The 22,105-nt window shown below is 42.4% G+C and overlaps 1 protein-coding gene across 1 annotated transcript in view; it reads right to left on the bottom strand.

The window, feature by feature from the left end:
• Positions 1 to 13,014, bottom strand: part of CEP120 (centrosomal protein 120) — a 37,137-nt gene extending 24,123 nt beyond the window's left edge. Inside the window, exons 1-9 of the mRNA XM_081930453.1 lie at positions 12,958 to 13,014; positions 9,421 to 9,577; positions 8,819 to 8,933; positions 7,343 to 7,484; positions 5,605 to 5,753; positions 4,827 to 5,024; positions 3,415 to 3,642; positions 3,045 to 3,243; positions 1,274 to 1,442 (exon numbers count right to left, since the gene is read on the bottom strand). Of these exons, the coding sequence (XP_081786579.1) occupies positions 1,274 to 1,442; positions 3,045 to 3,243; positions 3,415 to 3,642; positions 4,827 to 5,024; positions 5,605 to 5,753; positions 7,343 to 7,484; positions 8,819 to 8,933; positions 9,421 to 9,577; positions 12,958 to 13,009 (1,409 nt within the window). The 5' untranslated portion in view covers positions 13,010 to 13,014. The remainder of the gene's footprint in view (positions 1 to 1,273; positions 1,443 to 3,044; positions 3,244 to 3,414; positions 3,643 to 4,826; positions 5,025 to 5,604; positions 5,754 to 7,342; positions 7,485 to 8,818; positions 8,934 to 9,420; positions 9,578 to 12,957) is intronic.
• Positions 13,015 to 22,105: the final 9,091 nt, after the last annotated feature.

Genomic DNA, 22,105 nt, shown 5'->3' with positions numbered 1-22,105 from the left:
GGGGATTCAAACCACTGACCTTCTGATTGGGAAGCCCAAGAGGCTCAGTGGTTTAGACCACAGCGCCACCTGTGTCCCACTGAGAAACAAACAAACAAATAATATTAATATTATAATAAATTCAGTGGTAATAGCTTATGACTTCAAGACCTTTAAGTAAATGAACTTCAAGCTAACTAATGACTTGATGGCATGTCTTAACAGAGTATTCCTATTGAAATTAATGAACAGGACTTAAGTTAGATCCATTAATTTCTGTGGGTCTTCTATGAATCAAACTTAGATGAATGCCACACCATTATTTCTATCAAACAATACACTCCTATCGCCTCTCACTATTGGCCCTGCTGGTTGAGGATGGTGGGCATTAGAGTCCAACAACATCTTGAAGGGACACTGGATTCCCATTGCTCCGGAGAGGCAAGACTGCCTTGCATCCTTTGTTTTATTTTCTAAAGTAAGGGAGCAGAGTGTGACAGTGATCCTGCGCCCAGTAAGGATTGGGCGCAGTTGGGTATTGTTAAGAATATTTCTAGGGGTGTGTGTTTTAATATCTTGCTTCCGATTTCCCCTGGTGCTCCCCAGGATTACATTTTTGGTCACCACTGGGGAACTGAAACATAGAATTCTTCCTGGGATTAATATACCAAGTTTCATTCAATGGACACTTCACATTCCACAAAACAGAAGGCCAAGTGGGCCAGTTACACAACAAAAATTACTCAGCCCAAAAGTGATACGCTTGTGCCCAATTTCCATGAAGTTACTCCTTTCAGTATTTCCTCAGCTTTTTAAAAAAATGTAGAAACCTTCTAATTTAGCATGTACACTGGGGTCTTCAATCCAGAAACATAGCTAAAAATCCACAAGTTGCAACTAGAGCATTGTGAGTTTATAAAGAAATGTGCCGATTAAAGAAAAGGGAATATTCAGGCAAGACATACTCGTCCATGAATGGAAGTTACAAGACCTGCACATAGTTGGAGATTACCCTCTTACAGTGTACAGTACCTTTGTCCTTTTCCTCAGAATTATAGGGATAAATCTCTCCTAAGAAAGATGCAATTACCCATAGTTTTAGATCAAGTTCATGATGAGCAAGAAGTTTGTTATTTACAGGGCACATAGAAGTGATCATGGTGACACTGTGTACCTAGACTTCCAGATCCTTTCATGGACCGGTAACTGGTTATGGGATAGAATGCAATGGGAAAATAAATTGAAAGTTATCCCAATGAAGAGATGTGAAATAATGATCTAACACATGCTTTACCTTAACATACAATTGACGGGAAAGCCAGTATCCAGATTATGGAGAGTTCTTAAGTCTATTGAGAAGCAGAAGTGATGGGATGCTGCTGGAACAGCAATTTTTTGACCTGTGGTAGATTCAGAGGTACCAGCCTGCTGAGTCTGAGAAGCGGGTGCTCGGGCATTCGTGGCTGAAGAGAAAAGAGACAGCACATTTTCTTTTAAGATAGATGCCGACACATTCCAAACTTGAGAGCCCCTGATGTACAAGTTCTAATACTTGAAAGTAAGAAGCTTTTGAATTTTTTTCTGGACAAAATTTAATTTCCTTTTTTTTCTATTGGGTTTTATAAACAAGAATAATGTTATACAAATAAGTATACCAAGTTTTCTCATGTCATTTGCGTATCACAAAAATAGCATAATAAATGTGGGAAAATATCTACAACATGTGTTTCATTATTAGTGGTCAATGTATAAGTTCTTGGTTTATGAATTGGTTTAAACAATTAGGAAGAAGAAGAAAAGAAAAAGAAAAAAGGGGGGAGAGGGGGAGTGGGAAGTTGGGTGGTTATACTTCTATTATTTTACTTAGTGTGTGAGAGGGGTTCTATCAGCCTTACTTGTATGGGTTTTCTTACTATTGTATATCCTTGGTGGAGAGAGGGGTTCGGGGTGGCTTAGGGTGTGGTTGGTTGTCTTTCGTTGGCTGTAGTGAGAACTGTTTTTGTGTGTGAGCAAGATGTGAGTGTGTATTTTTGAATCAGGTTAGCCATATTAATTCATATGCTGTTGGTGGATCCTTGTCATCTTGTTGGGCTGTGTATGTGATAAAGGGGAGCCATAACGGGATGAAGGAGTCTTCTTCTATTTGTCCATGTGTCAGTTTCAGTTTATTGGTTGGTTTTTTTCTAATATGGCTGTTTCCCATACTAAGTTTTTTTTTTCTTTCTAAACCTAAATGTTGAACTAGCTGTACAGCATCATAGCCTGTGGCCAAACACGGCTGATGACAATTTGAAGGTAAGCCACGTGGTACAGGCTGGTTCATGTGGCAAACAAAAAATAGCATACCAAAAATAGGTGTTCATATTTCAAGCAGCCTTCACACATTGGCCCTATCATGCAAAGCGGCCACAGGCTATGCTCCTGCATTCTGTTCACAAGGAAAGGGAGCAGTGCTTAAAGTTAAAGGGACCCCAAACGTGTCCGACTCTGGGGTTGTGGCACTCATATCGCTTTATTGGCCGAGGGAGCCGGTGTACAGCTTCTGGGTCATGTGGCCAGCATGACTAAGTCGCTTCTGGCGAACCAGAGCAGCACACAGAAACGCCATTTACCTTCCCGCCGGAACAGTACCTATTTATCTATTTGCACTTTGACGTGCTTTCAAACTGCTAGGTTGGCAGGAGCAGGGACCAAGCAACGGGAGCTCATTCCGTTGTGGGGATTTGAACCACCGACCTTCTGATCAGCAAGTCCTAGGCTCTGTGGTTTAGACCACAGCAATTTGCTTGAATACAAATATCTGTCCAGTTCTTCAACTGCAGAGCTAAACCACACATCATGTTCACAAATTTAAAACCTTACATCGTCCGCAGGTCACTGGTGGACCGCAGATAACTCTCTCCCTCTTACTGGAGTCTTCAGAATATTTTTAGTTGCATTACTTCATAGTGAATGATCACCCATTTCCTTGCATCAGTTTACCACGCAATCATAAAGAAAACAGTATTTTGTGGTAGATATGACAGCTGTAAATTTATAAACATTTGCTTTGATGTGCTGCCCACCTTTTTTCTGTGCCTTTGGGTTCTTGTCATACTGAAGACTTTCCACTTCACTGTCTGTCGCGTCATCTTTTATGGGAGGAGAATGGCTAACCCGGGGTAACGCATTTTGAGAACCAGGCTCAGGACTCCTTTTTTGATCACGCATTGGGGATGAAGCTCTTTTCACATTTTCAGACTCAACCTTTGAAGATAACTGAGGCTGAACGAAACAATAGTGCCTAGTTTAAACACGTGATCCTCGGATGAGGAGCAGTATAGAAATTTAATAAATAACAATAACTTCATTTCATACATGCGTAACAGCAATAATATTTTCTATTTTTATTTGCATTTTTAAAAGTATATAAAAAGGAGAACAATTGAGTTGTACCTGAGAAACTCTGCTATCTTTTTGAAGAGATACTGATACCCCAACAGTGGGAGCCATATCCAAAGGAACGGGTGGCAGCTTTTGCCGGGCTCTGTTAGGTGGGACAAGAATATATGCTCCTTCAATTGCTACTGGATGTTGAAGGATTTCCACACTTCCTTTCTTCAACAGCCCAGTTAAAAGTATTTCAGTGCTTCCAAGAGACTGGTCCCCACAGCAAAGATGGATCTATGTTTCAAAAGGGTATCATGAAAGTGACTATAATGAGCATTCAGTACAAAAATGATTACTTACACCCAACCAATGACATCTAAATGGAAACATTATGTCCTTAAAATAAATAATGTGTTTGTAATGGATGCTGGAATAAAATAAGCCAAAGAGCCTTCTTTAGGTTATCCAGACTGCCTAATCTTCCCAGACTGTCTTATCCTCCGAAACCCTGTATTCTTCAGGTCAAAAGATAGCAAGAGGCTCCAAGCGGTCATGTTTCAGTACACGATAAGCCACAACTCACAAGCTCACAAGCTTGTGAAGGAAGGGGGAAGGAAGAAGGAAAGGCCAAGATGGAGCATTTTCATAGCTTGAGGGTGCTCCTTAATCCATCTTCTTTGTCACTAGAGGCACAACTGACATCTGGGGCTAGAAATACCTTCTCCCAGCTTTGGCTGGTACATCTGTTGTGACCAGGATAACCTGACCACGGTGGTTCATGCAATGGTAATCGTAAGAGTTGATTACTGTAGCATGCTTTATATGGTCCAGAACCTGCAACTAGGACAAAATTCGGCAGGTTACTGGTAACGATGTTAATTTGCTGAGAGAGCTGCATTGGTTGTCGATTTCCTACCAGGGCAGGCTCAAGGTTCTTGTGTTAATTCACAGAGCCATAAACAATTTGGGTACAATGTACTTTTAAGGACTAGACTGATTCTTTATGCTGTACCTCAGTTACCAAGATCCCCTGGTGGGGTACTTTTGGTGTCTCTCTGCCATGCCCCTGAGGTTTGGTTGTCCTTTACCAGGGAGCATGTTTTTAGTGTGGCAGCTCTGAAGAACTCCTTGTCCATAGAAAAGAAAGTCTAGCAAGCTTTCTTTTAGACATTCTCTAAAAACTGAGCAGTTCATATTATTTTACCCAGCAGTTTATACAGATACTACTGTAGTATAACTTCTTATGCTGCCCACTGCCTTGTTTTTCTATTTTTATGAAGGTGCAGCTCATAAGTAATAAAATTAACAACATATCAAAAAAGTATAACAGTCCTTAAATTTGATCTGCCATAACACACTAAATTCTTATGGTAGCCTCATGGTCTCTTAGCAATTTGGACTGAAGAGGAGTCACACACTTCAAAACAAGATGCAACAGCTAAATCTTTGTTTACCAGAGAGCAGAAATGGATGCTTACCTTCAGCTTTGAGTGAGCAAAAAAATAAGCTCTTAGAACTTCAACGCTGCTGCGTATTCTAACAGATGCTCTTTCTGGCTCAAAGTTTGGATTGATCAAATCAGTGAATGGTTCGTTGGTAACATCATTGCCCAGGAGTGAATAGTAGAAGAAGAACTCAGGCTGTCGTTCTGGAAGTTTCATTGTGGTAGGTATTAGCTGTTACAAAAAAAGAGAAGAAAAATGCAGGTAACAGGTCGTCAACACTGCTCATATGAAGTTGTGAATGTCCATGTCTATTATCAAAAGAAGTGCTGTATTCCAACATCTATTCATGTTTTAAATATTTAACATGGGTAACATTAAAAGCTAAGGAATTCAAAGGCTGGGAAGTTGTCCTTGCTCACTCTCCCAAGCTCCACCTGCACAGAATTTTGCTTAATCGGTTGCCATCAATTTGATTTTAATTAATTTTTATAATGAAATATTTTTAGATTGTGTGATTATTTGACTGTTTGATTATTTGATTGTTGTTAGCCGCCCTGAGCCCGGCTTGGCTGGGGAGGGCGGGATATAAATAAAATTTATTATTATTATTATTATTATTATGAGGGCAACACTGTACCTTGGAGGTTTATTTAGATTTTTAACAGCAATAAAGGGAACAATCATTCTTATACAAAATCAGGGGGTTATGAAGAACCACCAAGTCATACTGCAATGAGACATTATTTTTCACATGTTGACCATCCAGAGTCTGAAAGCTCCACCACAGACGAAACCAGGTTGGCATTATTACCTGTTCTAACTGTGTAGCAAATGCAACAGTGACAGACAGAACAAAGTAGTCTCTGCAATATTCTGCTGGTCCAATTTGATGGTATCCTTCCTCTTCGTTAAGCACTGCTGCAAGATTTTTGGGATCCAACCCAAGTTGCTGAAGAGGTACTTTAAAAAGAAAACAAATGCCTTCAGTTGTATTCTGAACAAAATAAAATCTATTGGGAGCTGAAAATATACAGAGATGAAATTCAGAGAGGACAGTGTCTTTAAAAAACCCTATTAGCCCTGGGCTAGTAAGGGGCTGAATAAACCCCATGTCAATCTAGTCACCAGTTACAACAGGGATGGGGGATGTGCAGCCCTTCAGATGTTGCTGGATTACAATTCCCATCATCCCAGACCTGATGAAAGTTGGAGTCCAACACCTAGAGGACCATAATTTCTACATCCCAGACCTACACGGATTTCATCTCAAAGCAGATGAAAGGACAGAAAACAGCTATGTAAACCCTAACTCTCCACTTTTAAATACTTTATTTGCCTGGCCTGCTGGCATTGATAGTCTATGTTTAAGGGTAAGGATTCACCTTCCTGGTTTTTTTTTTGTAAGACGTATCATATCGGTTTCATGAAGACCAGAGAATAACCATCTGTACAACCTGAAGTTATACCACACATACCCAACACCTGTGTTTTATTTGTCTTATGCTTTTTACAGAAACTTGCCCAGAAGTGTTGGGCACAGCTAGTAAAAGAAAAAGTTAACAAAACAGAGACAGAAACAAGGAAATTAACTGTTTACAATATTCCACTTAACCACTGTACTAATCTTGACAACAAAATTTAAACAAGCTTTAGGACAGAGAATCATATGAAAAATAAGGGGGAAAGATGAAAGCTGAATACAGAGTAAAGATGAAAACTTAATGTAGAATAAAGATGAAAGGTGAAAACTTAATATAGACCAAATAGGATAACAATACATTGCTTTTCTGTCTTCAATTAACTACTATTTATCTTGAAAAGCAGAAAAAATATAATCAAACACATAGAGAGAAAATAAAATAACAAAATATAACATATAAAATTCACAAGTGGTTAAGATATAAAAATAATTCTTTATGTAATAAAGTAGGAATGGAGAACCTGTAGCCCCCTTGATGTTGCTGGGACTCCAGCTCCCATTAGCTCCAGCCAGCATGGCCAATCATCAGGGATAATGGGAAGTGTAGTCCTACAGCATCTTGACATTGACAGATTGTCCACCTTTGCCATAAAAGAATGGAAAAGAACCTTTGTAAACCACTCTGATACAGGACGGGCCATTAAGATTTTTAACGTGAATATTCAAATGTTCTTAGCCCTGAAACTTTGTCAAAATGAGCAAAGATGAAATCACTTCAACTGTCAGAAATCAAGTATCAAATCTCTCAGACTTCAGGTTTAAAGGATCGAGTTTTTCTGCCCAACAGAACTCCAAAACCCACCATCTGGAGCCAGGTGCAAAGTAGCACCATGAGGGTAGGTATAAATTTAGAATTAAGTAAGGGAATACTGCTGAGCAGATGCTCAGCCCAAGGATTTGTGATCAGAACAAAAGAGGAAACAAAGCAGAATACAGAGGATTTGTACAGTGAATTTGCCAATACTAACCAAGGATATTTTAGGATCTCCATCAACTTGACGTAACTGCAGAATTCCCACAATTTTCAGAATATAATAGCGTTTGGTAACGTGTTCATTATTCTACTAACCTGTTACATCTCTGGGAGGTGCGTCCTTCGCTTTAAAGCCATCTGCGGATGCCTTAGTATCAGTTTCTAGCATTAGACTGAGTTGCAGCTCAGATTTAAATTTTGTGTATCTATTGCTCAGTAATGGATACCATTTTGGCGGCTGCAGAGATTTGATTAAAACAAAAAGTTGGCTGAAAGCACTCTTACAAAATTATACATACACGGTATTGCCATCAGATAAAATCTCTTTCCAAGTTGGCTACGTTTTACAGGATCTTACATTTAAAGTTAAGCCTAAAATGAAGAATAGTTGTGATCATACCATACTGTTACAGAAGTGAAATTATATCATGTGTACATAGACAGTTCTCATCTCAATATTAATTTATTTTAAAAAAAGAAAAAAAAGAGGACAAGACTTTGGCCCTAATCCAGAGATCTGAGAACAGAAGTAATACTCTCTTTCCCTAGTAGACAGATGATTGCCAGAGATAATCTGTTTAGATGCAGAGAGCATGACTGCCCTGGCTTTAGGCTACCCTAATATGTGGGTGGAGGGCTCCAAGAGCACATAATATGTTCACCACCTACAGCTGAACTTTCTATATCCAGAATAATTCTGCACTTGACTCTGCTGCCATCTGTTCATAGAAATCTTAATTCCCTCCATGAAAAAAAAAAGTTTAGAAAAGCTAGTCATTCAAAAAAAAAAGTACAAAGCAACTATTTAGAGCATGTATCATAGGTTATTATTTGCATTTAGCCTGCTATGGTAGACAAAGGCATATCCATTAAATCCCTTTAGTAAATAAGAGCAAGAAATTTATCTGCTACAAACCATGGCAGATAATCATCTTAATGGGCAGGTCATTGACCTGAGCTTTGTTATCATTTTAATGACTGTTCTGTGCTGTTTCTAATTTGTTTAAAATGTTTGTTATAGTTTCATACATTGTCCTGGTATTTTAAGATAGGGCTATATTTAAATACAGTGGAACCTCGGTTGTCGAACGTAATCTGTTCCGGAAGACAGTTCCACTTCCGAAACATTCGACAACCGAGGCTCAATGGGTGGCCGGAGAAACACGCCTTGGAAGCCGTTTGACTTCCGAGGCATATTCGAAAAGGTTCCACTGTACTTCCATAATACCGGCCTGCCCACAGAGACAGGAGGGGAACAGCCTGATTACCAAACAGGAAGAGGGATGGGCAACACAGTGGAAAACTCAGAGTGGGAACAACAGCTCTCTGCTGCCTTGCCCCTCCATGTAACCAGCAGCGTTGCATAGTTTTGGGAAACCAGGTGAACAACACGACCCACCAGCTGATATTTGGTACAGTTCAGACACGAGTTTACCACCCCAATGAACAAATATGTCTAGAATCTGCCATTCAAGAAGAGAATGAAAACCAATACCATTTAATCTGGCATATCTGATAAAGGAGCACACATTCATTTATTGTGACGTGTTTAAGCCGGGTTCCATACAATACCTGTTTCTTCTCTTGAGCAACTCTCAAATCTAGTATAATGTAACCTACAGGCTCTTTGGCGGAAGAGAGAGAATCCACAGAAAAGCATTGTAACTTGATAGGTGTACGCTGTAATCTGCAAGGAAATAAATATGCAATACCATTAAGGCATTGGAAGCAGTTACATAAGCTTTTGGCTCCCCAATGGTACACGCAACATTTTTACTGATAAAACTACCCAGATATTATCAGAAACAGTAGTAAGTATTTTAATTTATATTATATTGCAAGCATTTCTTCTTAATAATAAGGAAACTTTAGCAGTTAACAAGCGCACATAAAATTTTCCAACCTCTCAAATAGGCTCCAGGTATATGGCAACAGTTAAATATAGGAAAGCTGGTTACTTTTCTTGGAGGTGAAAACACAAGAGCTTAAGACTGCTCTTTTTAATAACTATCTGAGCTTTCTAGCCAAATGTTATACCGAAAAGGGGATGGAATACACCCATAAGTTTTCCAGTACAGTTCAGGCTAAGTTATTTATAGTCATTCTTTACAAGATTCTAAATACACGCAACAAGCACACACTCAAGCAATTCAGAAATCTTTTGAGAAAATAACCTGTGTTGGTGAAGAGCTTTCCTGTCAAGTTCCCAAGCTAACTCCGTGGCAAATTCAGGTTGATCAATATGTTCTACAGGGTCTGTAGCTAGAGTTTCACCATCAAACTTTGCTTCTACCACCAGCATATGCTTTGGACGTTTTGGAAAGTAACGCCCTGGAAAAGGAAAAAAGCACATTTATTAGATAGCTTCTTTATAAACAGCTGATAGTATACTATTTAGGGCATGATGTAGCTGCTTAATAATCACAAACTCCTAGGCACATTGCAGAATCTGCGGAATCAAAGGCTGTTCCTTGGTTACCTGTACAAACCCATCTTTCAAAGAGCTGGCTCAATTCTGCATTGGAACACAAGATTACAAAAAGAAACGGGAAGCAGATCGCAACTAAAACTGCTTGTGTGCACAGTCTGCAATGCACAAGAACTACACAGAGCAAGAACTACACCAAGAAAGTGACTGGGTCATAACTGGCAGTCACTTGTGTGATGGCATGGTGAGTCATGGGAAGAGATTTTGATTTTCTGACAGCCAGCATGCTGACCCTCCAGCTTTTCACCTGGAGGGAAACATTAAAAGGTAAGGAAGAAAGGCTTAGGATAACTCATAGCGTTTAGTTCAGTTCTGGTACACCAATTCCTGGGCTCAGAATTCTGTGTATGCCAGTTACTGAATCTCCTGACTGTAGTAAAAAATGAGGCAGATCTTGCAAACTTTAAGTCTATGAACTTCTTTAAGTTACACTGTGCTATACACATATCACAGCTACAATTCTGTTCACATCTGGAGCTCAATGGAACCATTGTGTGGAGTGTTTGTTTTGATCTGTGTGGATCTATCTACTGATGGAGAAGAAATAAAAGGCAAGTAGAAAGGTAAGTAGAGAATTTTTTTTCTACCATATGTTTAAATATGGACTAATTTCATATTGCCTTAAGTTTTCACTATATCTGCACTTAACATTTTCACCAGTAACATTTTAATAATTGTCATTCATCACTATGCTACAAACCACAATAAACTGAAGTCAGCATTTTATCTTTTTGAAAGTTAGATGGTGTATAAGCAGAAAATAAATATACATACATTGAGAAGTACTTGTAAGGACCATAATATGCTGGAGTTAGTGGATTATTTAAAAAAACTAAGCACTCCTAATTCTAATGCATCACAAACAATGTAACAAGAAGTACCAGCTACATATTGCTTCTTTGAGAATATGTACATAAGATCCCCAGGTGTCCTGAGTTCAAACCCTGCTCATCTCATGCCTATCTTTAGAATGACATGGTACTGGTTTCCACAGAAATCTTACAACAATGTTTTCCTGTGCAATACCATACTATTCTGAGAAGACAGGCAATGTCTACTGTAATAACTCAGTACTAAATTTCTGAAGCAGTAGCACAGGATTATGAATCTGACTACATATGCTGTTTTCGTGCCATCTATTAATCCTATTCCCCTTATACCTGATCATTCTGTTCACTAATTTCTCCCTTCCTTTTGCCAGCTTTTATGTTGTAAGCACCAGAACTCTGCCACCGAAATGAGAAACTGAAGCCTGCAAAGAATTTACAACCTTGGATCTGAAAGTCTTAGCTGTTAGCTCAAGGACATGATGGTAAGGTGGGACAGTTAGCAATAGTTGTAGAAATGCTCAGACATGCTCTCTCCCGTTTCCATTGCTTAATGAGTTGAAGATGAAATTCTGGTACTCTATATTTTCAAAAGAAGAAGCAGGAGCTCTTTCACCTGGTGTCAAGAGCATGCAAAAACCTTTCCGCTTACAGAGATGCCTTATCAGACACTTCCAAATATAAAATCACCCCACTGTCTCCACATTCATTATTTACACAACCAACCGCCACAGGGTAAGAGATATTTTGGGCATACTTAGGCTACAATCCTATACATACTGACCTACCTAGGAGCTGGTTAGAGCGTGGTGCTCACCATGCCAAGATTGCAGGCTCCATCTCTGTATGGGGCAGCTGCATATTCCAGCATTGCAGGGGCTTGGACCTAATGATCCTCAGGGTCCTCTAACAATGCTATGTCTTGCTGAATTCAAGAGGGACTTACTTCTGAGCACAGAATCACACTGTTAGGGGGCTCAACTCTCCCAAAATTTAAGTCCGCCCGACAAGCATGGGTGTACCCAGGGAGCTGGGGGGAGGCAGCTGCCCCCCTAAATCAAGCAAATAAATAAAAATACTTAACTGACCAATTGCATCACAGATAACTCAGTTCTTACCCCTCCTACCGGGGTGTGGGTGGGTGTGCTATTTGGTTGTTGTTTTTAGTTTGATTCCAAATATTGTGGTTTTATATTTTGATTTTGTTCTGTGAACTGCCCTGAGACCTCCAGGTATATAGGGCGGTAGCAACTACTCTATTCCAAACTTAAAAATGGAAAGCGTAATGTTGGTGGCCAACAAAAGAGGTTTAAAGACTCTCTCAAGGCAACGATGAAAGGGAGAAACAAGCTAAGAGGAAGGCACATTTGGCAACCCGCCCCCCCCATGATCAACTCCCAGTCAGAAACCTATGTCCCCACTGTGGAAGGACATGTGGATCCAGAATTGGCCTCCACAGCCATTTACGGACTCACTGTTAAGACCTTGTTCATGGAAGACAATCTTACTTGGCTACTAGTGATAACCAAAGAAGAAGAAAACATAAATTCAATAAATTATAAATAATAATAAAGCCTGTCCCTCCCCCCTTAAACAAATACAGTGGATGCTAGGGTTGCAAACGCAGTGTTCACAACCTGCAGCATTGCGTCTGCGCATGCGTGGATTGCGCTTCTGTGCATGTACAAAGCGCAATTAAGAGCGTCTGCGCATGCGCGACAGCTGAAACCCGGAAGTAACCTGTTCCAGTACTTCTGAGTTTTGACGGGCCCGTAACCCGAAAAAACGCAACCCGAAGCGTCTGTAACCTGGGGTATGATTGTACTGGCTATGCCCATGCCCACAAGCTGTTGTTGTTGTTTAGTTGTGTCCGACTCTTCATGACCCCATGGACCAGAGCGCGCCAGGCACTCCTGTCTTCCACTGCCTCCCGCAGTTTGGTCAAACTCATGCTGGTAGCTTCAAGAACACTGTCCAACCATCTGGTCCTCTGTTGTCCCCTTCTCCTTGTGCCCTCCATCTTTCCCAACATCAGGGTCTTTTCCAGGGAGTCTTCTCTTCTCTTCTCATGAGGTGGCCAAAGTATTGGAGCCTCAGCTTCACAAGGAGGGTAAAGCAGCCACCTTACATGGGGGCTCACACCTTGAACCACCTGCCCCAGGTTCAATCCCAAATCTCCTAGCAGAAGTGGGTTAGAGACCCCTTGCCTTAAAACCCTTTGGGAGCCGCTGCCGGTCAGTGTAGGCGACACTGCCCTGAATGGATGGGCGATCCAACTCCCTTTAAGGCAGCTCCCCAAATTATGGGTGGGGTGGAGGCATCCATAGATGAATGGGTCTCAGATTTTCTGACTTTCCTTTAAACACTCCCCCCCCCCCCCGTTCCCTGCGCCTTACCTTCCAGGATAGAGACCACAATCAGGAGCTGGTCGGCCCTTGTTGTGCCCATTCTCCCCCAGGGCGCAAGGCTCTCGCGAAGCTGCCCTCTCCGCTCCCGGTCCCCACATCCAAGCCGAGGCCGGGCCCCAACGCCCTCCTCCTCCTCTCTGGTCCCGCCGGCAAGCTCCCCTTTGGCGCCTCGGGCGCGCTTTCAAGCCAGCCGCCGCCGCCGCTGCTGCTTAGCAACCGGGAGGCGGAAAGGCAAGGACCCGAGGCACAGAGAGACGGGGCGGGGAGGAGACAGAGCGGCGCTTCCGGGTTGCCGCTTCAACTTCCGGACGCTGCTGCCTCGTTGTTTTACTCGGGGGAGGGAGGGAGGAACGGGCGGCGAAGCTCGCGCGCGCGCTGCAGCGCCACCTATGGGAGAGGCGGTGGGAAACGGGAAGAGGTTTCCGAGGGCAGCGTGGGGAAACGGGAGGCGAGGAGCGCAAGCTGCGCGTTTGTGGCGGGCGATGCCGAGGGAGGGATGGTTTGCAAGGGGAGCAGCTCAATTTTACGTGCTATCTGCTGATCTCACGCCCCGGGCGCCGTGTTCATACCCTCCAACATTTTTATTTTATTTTATGAATTTATATACCGCCCTATACCTGGGGGTCTCAGGGCGGTTCGCAGAATAAAATCAAGCTGTTGTTTAGTCGTGTCCGGCTCTTCGTGACCCCATGGATCAGAACACGCCAAGCACTCCTGTCTTCCACTGCCTCCCACAGTTTGGTCCAACTCATGCTGGTAGCTTCAAGAACACTGTCCCACCATCTCGTCCTCTGTCGTCCCCTTCTCCTTCTGCCCTCCATCTTTCCCAACATCAGGGTCTTTTCCAGGGAGTCTTCTCTTCTCATGAGGTGGCCAAAGTATTGGAGCCTCAGCTTCAGGGTCTGTCCTTCCAGTGAGCACTTAGGGCTGATTTCCTTAAGAATGGAGAGGTTTGATCTTCTTGCAGTCCATGGGACTCTCAAGAGTCTCCTCCAGCACCATAATTCAAAAGCATCAATTCTTCGGCGATCAGCCTTCTTTATGGTCCTGCTCTCACTTCCATACATCACTACTGGGAAAACCATAGCTTTTACTATACGGACCTTTGTCGGCAAGGTGATGTCTCTGCTTTTTAAGATGCTGCCTAGGTTTGTCATCGCTTTCCTCCCAAGAAGCAGGCGTCTTTTAAATTCGTGACTACTGTCACCATCTGCAGTGATCATGGAGCCCAAGAAAGTAAAATCTCTCACTGCCTCCATTTCTTCCCCTTCTATTTGCCAGGAGGTGATCATACCCGCCAACATTTTAATTTTTAAAAATTTATTTATTTTATTTATTGAATTTATATATCACCTTATACCCCGGGGGTCTCCGGGCGGTTCGCAGAATAAAATCAAGCTATAGAACCACAAAATATATGATAAAAAATAAAAAACAACAACCCAATAGCACCCCCCGTCCACAAAAAATCCACATTTCTCCTATGAAAATAGGGACATCTTGTTCTATCATCAGCATCAGCATCATTTTATTATTTATACCTCACCCATCCAACAAATGCTCCATCTGATACAGAAAAATAGGCGTGGTTGGCTTTTGCTGCCCAAGGGACCGAGCCCTTGTAAGTCCATGATTAGTCAGAGATGAATGGATAGAGTCAGGAGGCAGTGAAAGCAAGGCAGATCTGTTGCAACAGAGTTCCTTCCACTCCTTGCAAGGAGGCAAAAGAGACCCGGAACCTAGAAGAGAGACCCAGAACCTAGAAGGAATGTCTCTTTTAAGGGTTTGCCTTTTTGTGTTGAGAAGAAGAATTAGTTCCATACAATTTATATTTCGCTATATGAATGGCAATTTCCAGGATACATGGAACAATCAGTTTCTTTGGAACCCCCCCCAAAAAAACAGAGAAAATTTTATTATGGCATATTCATCATAAATATGTTCCGTTTGAACTAGTTGTCATTTATATGAACACTATTGTTTTTCAAGTTATAATTAATTAATAATGGTGGAGGGAGAGTGGGGGTGGGGGGGGGTGGAAGGAAGCACAAATGTTGAAAAGCCATTGAGGGGACATTTTAACCTCCCAGGATACTGGGAATGCAGGAACACAGGAACTTCAAAGTGAGATTGCAACCATCGACTTACAACTACTATTAGAGCTTCACTTGTGGCATTTTAAAATATCATGCTACAGGTATTAATTGCCTTGCCAATGCCAGGATTTTTGTGTTATCAACATACATGGTTTTTTGTTTCATTTTTTGGGGGGGAATCACTACTGTTAGTAATGTGATTGCCATTCAATTCTTTTGCTGCAAGAAACTAATATGGCTGTCCCTCTAGAAAACTTATACCTTTCTGCTCTTTAGAATGGGTACATGTTAACAACCAACCCCCACTCCAACCTTTATGTAACTACTGCTCTAAGATGGTTACCACTTTCATCTCCTCTGTTTCACAGTGGGTGGATCTACACACAGGAAAAACACGTTATAAATAAGCCAGAAATTAAATCATTATAACAAAATAAAAAACCGCTATGAGAAATAACTTATTATTATTATTGCTCTCTGGCGCCATCTGGTGTCGCATGTTTATAACACATTCAAAACACTGTTTCTTGAGTAATGTCGCTGAGTCCAGTGTCTCTGTTTTCCTCACTCATTTGGGTTGTCATTACTTTTCATATGTTTGTGATGTCACAGAAATATCACATTGGCATGCATGGTCCCCTCCCCCATGTTCTCTTAACAATCCTGTGAGGTAGATTATACTGAGAGTTGCTGATGGCCTCAAGGTGACCCACTGAGCTTCATAGGCAAGTGGAGGTTTGAACTCTGGCTTCCCATGTCTCAGTCCAGAATTCTAACCCCTGTACTCTTCTTGTTCATGTTGTTCCTAGTTTTCATTTCCTCCCGATTTCCTCTTCTGCTGACTTGTTTCAATGCTGCAAGAGGAACGGTGGGTTTAATTTGCAGTCCATTAAACAACACCCACCCCAGACCCTACCTTTCTCATACAATTTAAGTCCACAGTTCTGGAGTCATCTACCTGTGAAGAGCTGCATTTGTTTCTGAGAGGAAGCAGGATTCATCCATACCTATATTTCCTGCATTTTTGTCCATTCATCATCCGCAAATATCCGCAGTGCACACTTAAGTGATATTGGGACAATTGCCCACTGGTTTCGGATAATGAATATTTTAAATATATAAATAATAGATAATAATGCTAGTGCTTATTTAGCCAAGAATGTCCACATGCTGCTGTTTCATTGCTCATGACGAGACATCTTGATTTTACAGGGAGACAGAAACTTCAGATTTTATTTGAATGTTTTCGTGTTAGGGTCTGAGAGTTACTGCTGACTGAGTGTAAAGGAGCCCCTGTTAATTCACAGCAGACAATTTGCTTTCATTTCCACAATTAATTATGCCATGCTCTCCCTGCCCCACCCCCCTTGTAAACATTGTTATATGAGAAGCAATTGTACTGTCTCCTCCAGGCATGTTTCTAATTGTAGCTCTATATAAACAGTATTAACAGTGGGATCATTTGTGACCACCACTGGCGGAGAAACGGGGGGCCGGAGGGAGCGCACTGCCCCCACCACCATCGGGGAGGGGGGAATTATCGTGGCTGCCCCCGGACACACACTGCTTAAACCCCCCACGGGCAGCACGCCATTGTTAGGAGATAGTTCTGTTCCACCTTAAAAGGGAACAGGCATGACTGTTGTGAGTCACATGCCTGTTTACTTCCAGCACTTGCTGGGAACTTCCGTTTTGTATACTGCTTTTGCTCTGCTGTTTTGCTGGAGACGAAGGGAAGCGGACATGTTTTTTCCTTTGTTCCTGAACTATGCTGAATAAATGCTGTAAATATACTTACACATGACTCTGTCTGCCACTTCCGTTGTGAGAAGATTTATTCACTCTGCTGATAGAGCGTGCCGAGTCTCTAAACGTATCTGAGGCTTGTGTCGCTGTTTGATGCTGTTCCAAGGGAGACTGGTGATCGCCTGACTGCCTGATGCCCCCGTCTCCCCGGCAGTATCCCAACAGCCACGCCCCCGGGATGCACACCAGCCACACCCCTGTCTGCTCTCCGCCCCCAGTGCCAGAGCATGCAGCTTCGCCACTGGTGACCACCCCAATATCGGTATAAGGACATGAATGCACAATAAAAAGCCTGTTAGAAGAGGCCCTAGGAGTTCTCCCATGAATAAAAGATCTGAGTATTTTTGGCCAAATTAAAAATCATCTTCAGGTTAGGGATGTACACTGACCATTATTAGATGAGGGCAGGTTACTTTGAAAGCCAGAAATCCAAACATGTCCTGGCCTTCCTCAAATTCATCTCTATAGCTTAAGCAGTGGGTTCTATCCTCCAAATTCAGCAGCCTCAGTTTGAAGCCATTTCTGATGCTAAATCCTGAGATCTAAGCTGTCACTCCAGTTCCTACTATAGAGGTACCTTGGTTCCTGAACGGCTTAGTTGACAAACAAATTGGCTCCCGAACACTGCAAACCCAGTGTTACGTACTGAAGTTCTCACCCTGGGCCAGCAGGGGGATACTATAGATAGTTATGCAAATAAGGGATCAAAAGTGACGTTCAGTGACTACGGCAGGACTTCCGACCACAAGCCGCTCCTGGGCCTCCTCGCCGATGATCAACCAACTCCACCGGTCCTCTTGCCACACATGGTGCGATGGACTGTTTTCCTGGCTGCCTACCCACTACTGGCTCATCCATCGCCCGGGGAAATCGATGGGCCATGCTGACGCCCTCAGCCATTGCCCTCTTCCAGTGTTTGTGGAAGACCCGGCTCCTGCTTCATAGCTCCTCCTGATTGAGGATCTTCCGGCAGTGCCTGTATCGGCTGCCACTGTGGCCTCCACATCTGCCCAGGATTGCACCATCCAGTGTTAAGTTGTGGGTGAAAATATCAGACGACATAGCGATTCTTCAAACAGCTCTTGTTTATTCACAGGCCAGAACAGAACTGAACTGAAGGATTCAGTCAGCCTGCTTATATAGAACTCCAGTACGACGTAACTGTAACAATTTTCCAAAACTATCCAATCACTGAACGTCACTTTCGATCTCTTATTTGCATAACTATCTACAGTATCCCTCTGCTTGCCCAGGGTGAGAACTTCAGTACATAACACCCAGAAGCAAGTGTTCTGGTTTGCGAACTTTTTTCAGAAGCCGAACGTCCGTTTTGGCTGTTGGCATTGTTTCTGAGGCCAATGAGCCAATCAGAAGCCGCGCCTTGGTTTTCGAATGTTTTGGAAGTCGAATGGACTTCCAGAACGGATTGAGTTCGAGAACCAAGGTACCACTGTACTTCTTTGAATCTACTGGTCATTTTTGAGATATCACTCTATAACGGCTGAAGCCCATTCTGGTGCCAGATCCCTGTGAAGTTGTTTTAACGGCTCTCCCCCCAATAACTCTACAGTTCTTTTTGCAGGAGGTGCATAGGGACCTCACAGACCCTCCAAGTGACCCTGTTTTCCAGGTACAGTCCCAGATTCACAGTAGCCGTCCCACTTTCTGATCTGATGCCCGAATGTCCCGCTTTTCCGTAGGACATCCCTATTTTATTGGAGAAATGTTACTTGAGTGTCATATGGGTATCTATTTTTCCCATCCAGCCCATTAGGGTTTACAGAAGCTCCTGACTTTAGATGCCACTCATGCAGCTGAGAAACCCCTGCCACATACTTTAGTTGGGATTATATTTCTAAACACCCCCCTCTCCAAGTACATGATGTGGATCCAGCTGGTTTTCATGTGAGGAGTAGAAGAGCTCTCAGATTAAGTGACCATCACTGTCTGATGGTGTCTCTTCTTTGGTAAAGAATTGCAAACAAACTCCAGCACACATTTCCCTCAGGATAGCAAGGTTAGTATTTTTTGTACTAACAATGAATCAATTCCAATCCAATTTCACTTGTCTCTCTCCTTTTCCTCCAAAGCCCCATCATGTCTGCAACACCACATTAAAATCTTTCTACTTAATTGACTTAATTCTTTTTTTAGTGCATGCTCTGTACAAATTAATAACACTATGTTACCCATTTAGCAGTGGAATTAGAATCACAGCAGTTTCTTTGTGCATCTATCATGGAAAAATCAAATTTGTCAGTAGCATCTAATATCACTCATCCACTGCCCTAAGCTTCATTTCCCTTCAACTCACCACATAATCCTAAAAGGGAGGGCTTTTTAAATTTTCATATATACAAATTATCAGTTGCATTATAAAGAACATATTCAATAGTAGATGCTAAATGAAATATTTACAATCTGTCCTTTACCTCGAACACATCATGTATTCCTTTGCGGAATTAATTATCCCCTAAATATGCAAACTACAACTGACATGTTATTAAAGACTTTAATTCACTGGGTGGTTGCTGTTTTTCCATGCTGAAGTTCCTGCATTAATTAGGAATCTTTTTCTTTCTTTCTTTTTTGCCTATTTTCTACGATTTCTTTTCTTTTCTTTTTTTGCAGAAATCTTCCATGTGCTTAACATTCAGTTCTTGTGTGAAAAGATTCCATCACTCAGCTTTGTTTGTCCATCTTCCAAGGCAACAATGCCCACTCACATTATAAAGAGCTCATAACTCACTTACTCTCAGCAGCCAGAAGCAGCATGGCCAGATACTGGAGAGACCTGTCAGGAGTAAGCATAGACTAATGGTATCAAATACAATGGTACCTCGGGTTACAGACTTTCAGGTTACAGACTCTGCTAACCCAGAAATAGTACCTCGGGTTAAGAACTTTACCTCAGGATGAGAACAGAAATCGCGCGGCAGCGGCAGCTGGAGGCCCCATTAACTAAAGTGGTACCTCATTTTAAGAACAGTTTCAGGTTAAGAACAGATCTCCAGAACAAATTAGGTTCTTAACCCAAGGTACCACTGTATTAGAAGTCACCCCAGAACTGGCCCTACTAAACATCTTCCAAGATAATAATGCCCACCCACATCGCAAAGAGCTCATAACCCACCTACTCTCAAATAGTATGGGAAACAGCCTTATTAGAAAAACGAACCAACAAACTGAAACTGACATGGGGACAAATAGAAGAAGACGCCTTTACCCCGGTATGGCTCCCCTCTATCACACAGCCCAGCTAGACAAGAAGAAGAACCCACCAACAACATTTGAATCAATCTGGCTAACCTGATCCAAACACACACACACACAAAAAAAACAACAAATTTCACTATAGCCAATCAAAGACAACCAACCTCACCCTAGCCCCCCCCCCAACCTCTCTCACCACCAAAGAAATACAACAAGTGAATAGTACACAGAACCCACACAAGCGATGTTGACACAAAACCCCACACATACACTAAGTAGAATAGAAGCATTGCTACCCAACACCACCCCACTCACCATTCCCCCTCCATCTCTTTCCCCTTTTCTTCCTAATGTACCACTAATGTCTCGCAACAAATGAAACTCATCTGTAGAAAACGCAACTTGAAAAAAGAGACATTGCACATACTTTTGTAAAGTAAGAAATCCTTAATAAAAAATATTTTTAAATTTTTATTTTTAAAAAACAACCACCACCTTGTTTCTCCAATGGCCCCATGGGCAATAGAGTCATTCCACTGGGGTCTAATATCGCCATCTTCTCCTCTCTCCCACCTCAGAGTCAAGTATGCCACTCTGCTTCCAGGTGTGCTGGAATAACTGACCCAGCCCGTGCCAAGATTGTCTGAGAAGTGGGATAGGAGTCTTTTTAAAATAAAGTTATAAACTCAAACGGAAAAGCAGCTGGTACTTGGTGGGGGGACCCTAACCAGCTTAGCCCTCTGAGGCCTGGGGCAAGTGTACCCAGCTGCCCCCCCCACCTGTGCATGGACCTGCCCAACACCATCTTGCCAGCATGGTGTAGTGGTTAAGAGCGGTGGACTTGTAATCTGGTGAACCGGGTTCGCGTCTCCGCTCCTCCACATGCAGCTGCTGGGTGACCTTGGGCCAGTCACACTTTTCTGAAGTCTCTCAGCCCCACTCACCTCACAGAGTGTTTGTTGTGGGGGAGGAAGGGAAAGGATAATGTTAGCCGCTTTGAGACTCCTTTGGGTAGTGATAAAGCAGGACACTAAATCCAAACTCTTCTTCTTCTTGCAAGTTATCTTGAATTGCTCTTTTCCATACTATCCAAGACATCCCATAACTTCCAACATTTCTCCGATGAAAATAGGGATGTCCTATTCAATAATAATACCCTGCCCATCTGACTGGGTTGCCCAGCCACTCTGGTCATCTTCCAACATATATAAAAACAAAATAAAACACTAAACTTTTTTTTTAAAAAAAACACTTCCCTTTACAGGGCTGCCTTCAGATGTCTTCTAAAGGTTGTCTAGTTACCTATCTCCTTGGGCTCGGGGGTCGCATAACTCCATCCCCTCCAACATTTTTCTAATGAAAATAGGGATGTCCTAAGGAAAAATGAATGGGACGCGGGTGGCACTGTGGGTTAAGCCACAGAGCCTAGGGCTTGCCGATCAGAAGTTTGGCAGTTCGAATCCCTGTGACGGGGTGAACTCCCTTTGCTCAGTCCCTGCTCCTGCCAACCTAGCAGTTTGAAAGCATGAAGTGCAAGTAGATAAATAGGTACCACTTCTGCGGGAAGGTAAACGGCGTTTCCGTGTGCTGCTCTGGTTCACCAGAAGCGGCTTAGTCATGCTGGCCACATAACCGCCAATAAAGCAAGATGAGCGCTGCAACCCCGAGTGGTCCGCAACTGAACCTAATGGTCAGGGGTCCCTTTACCTTTACCTAAGAGAAAATGGGACATTCTGGGTTCAAATCAGAAACTGGGACTGTCAATCCAGGACTGTCCTTGGAAAACAGGGACACTTGGAGGTTCTGACATCCAGATTTGTTTCACCTTTGTAAGGCTAAAGATAATATATATTTGCTATTAAATGGAACAGTGTACTGTAGCATAAAATCATGAAGAGTTCTGAGGCTCCTGAATTATATTGTGGTATGAACATTTTTTGGGATAAATTTGTTGCACGTTTTTGAGCATTTCACTTTGCCAAGAAATACCAGGCAGAACGTGGCTCTCTGGCTTCCTTCCT

This window comes from Podarcis melisellensis (assembly GCF_964234715.1).
Source record: "Podarcis melisellensis genome assembly, chromosome: 11".
Classification (NCBI taxonomy): Eukaryota; Metazoa; Chordata; class Lepidosauria; order Squamata; family Lacertidae; genus Podarcis; species Podarcis melisellensis.
The sequence above is the reverse complement of the archived record's forward strand: the minus strand, read 5'-3'. Positions and strand labels throughout refer to the sequence as shown.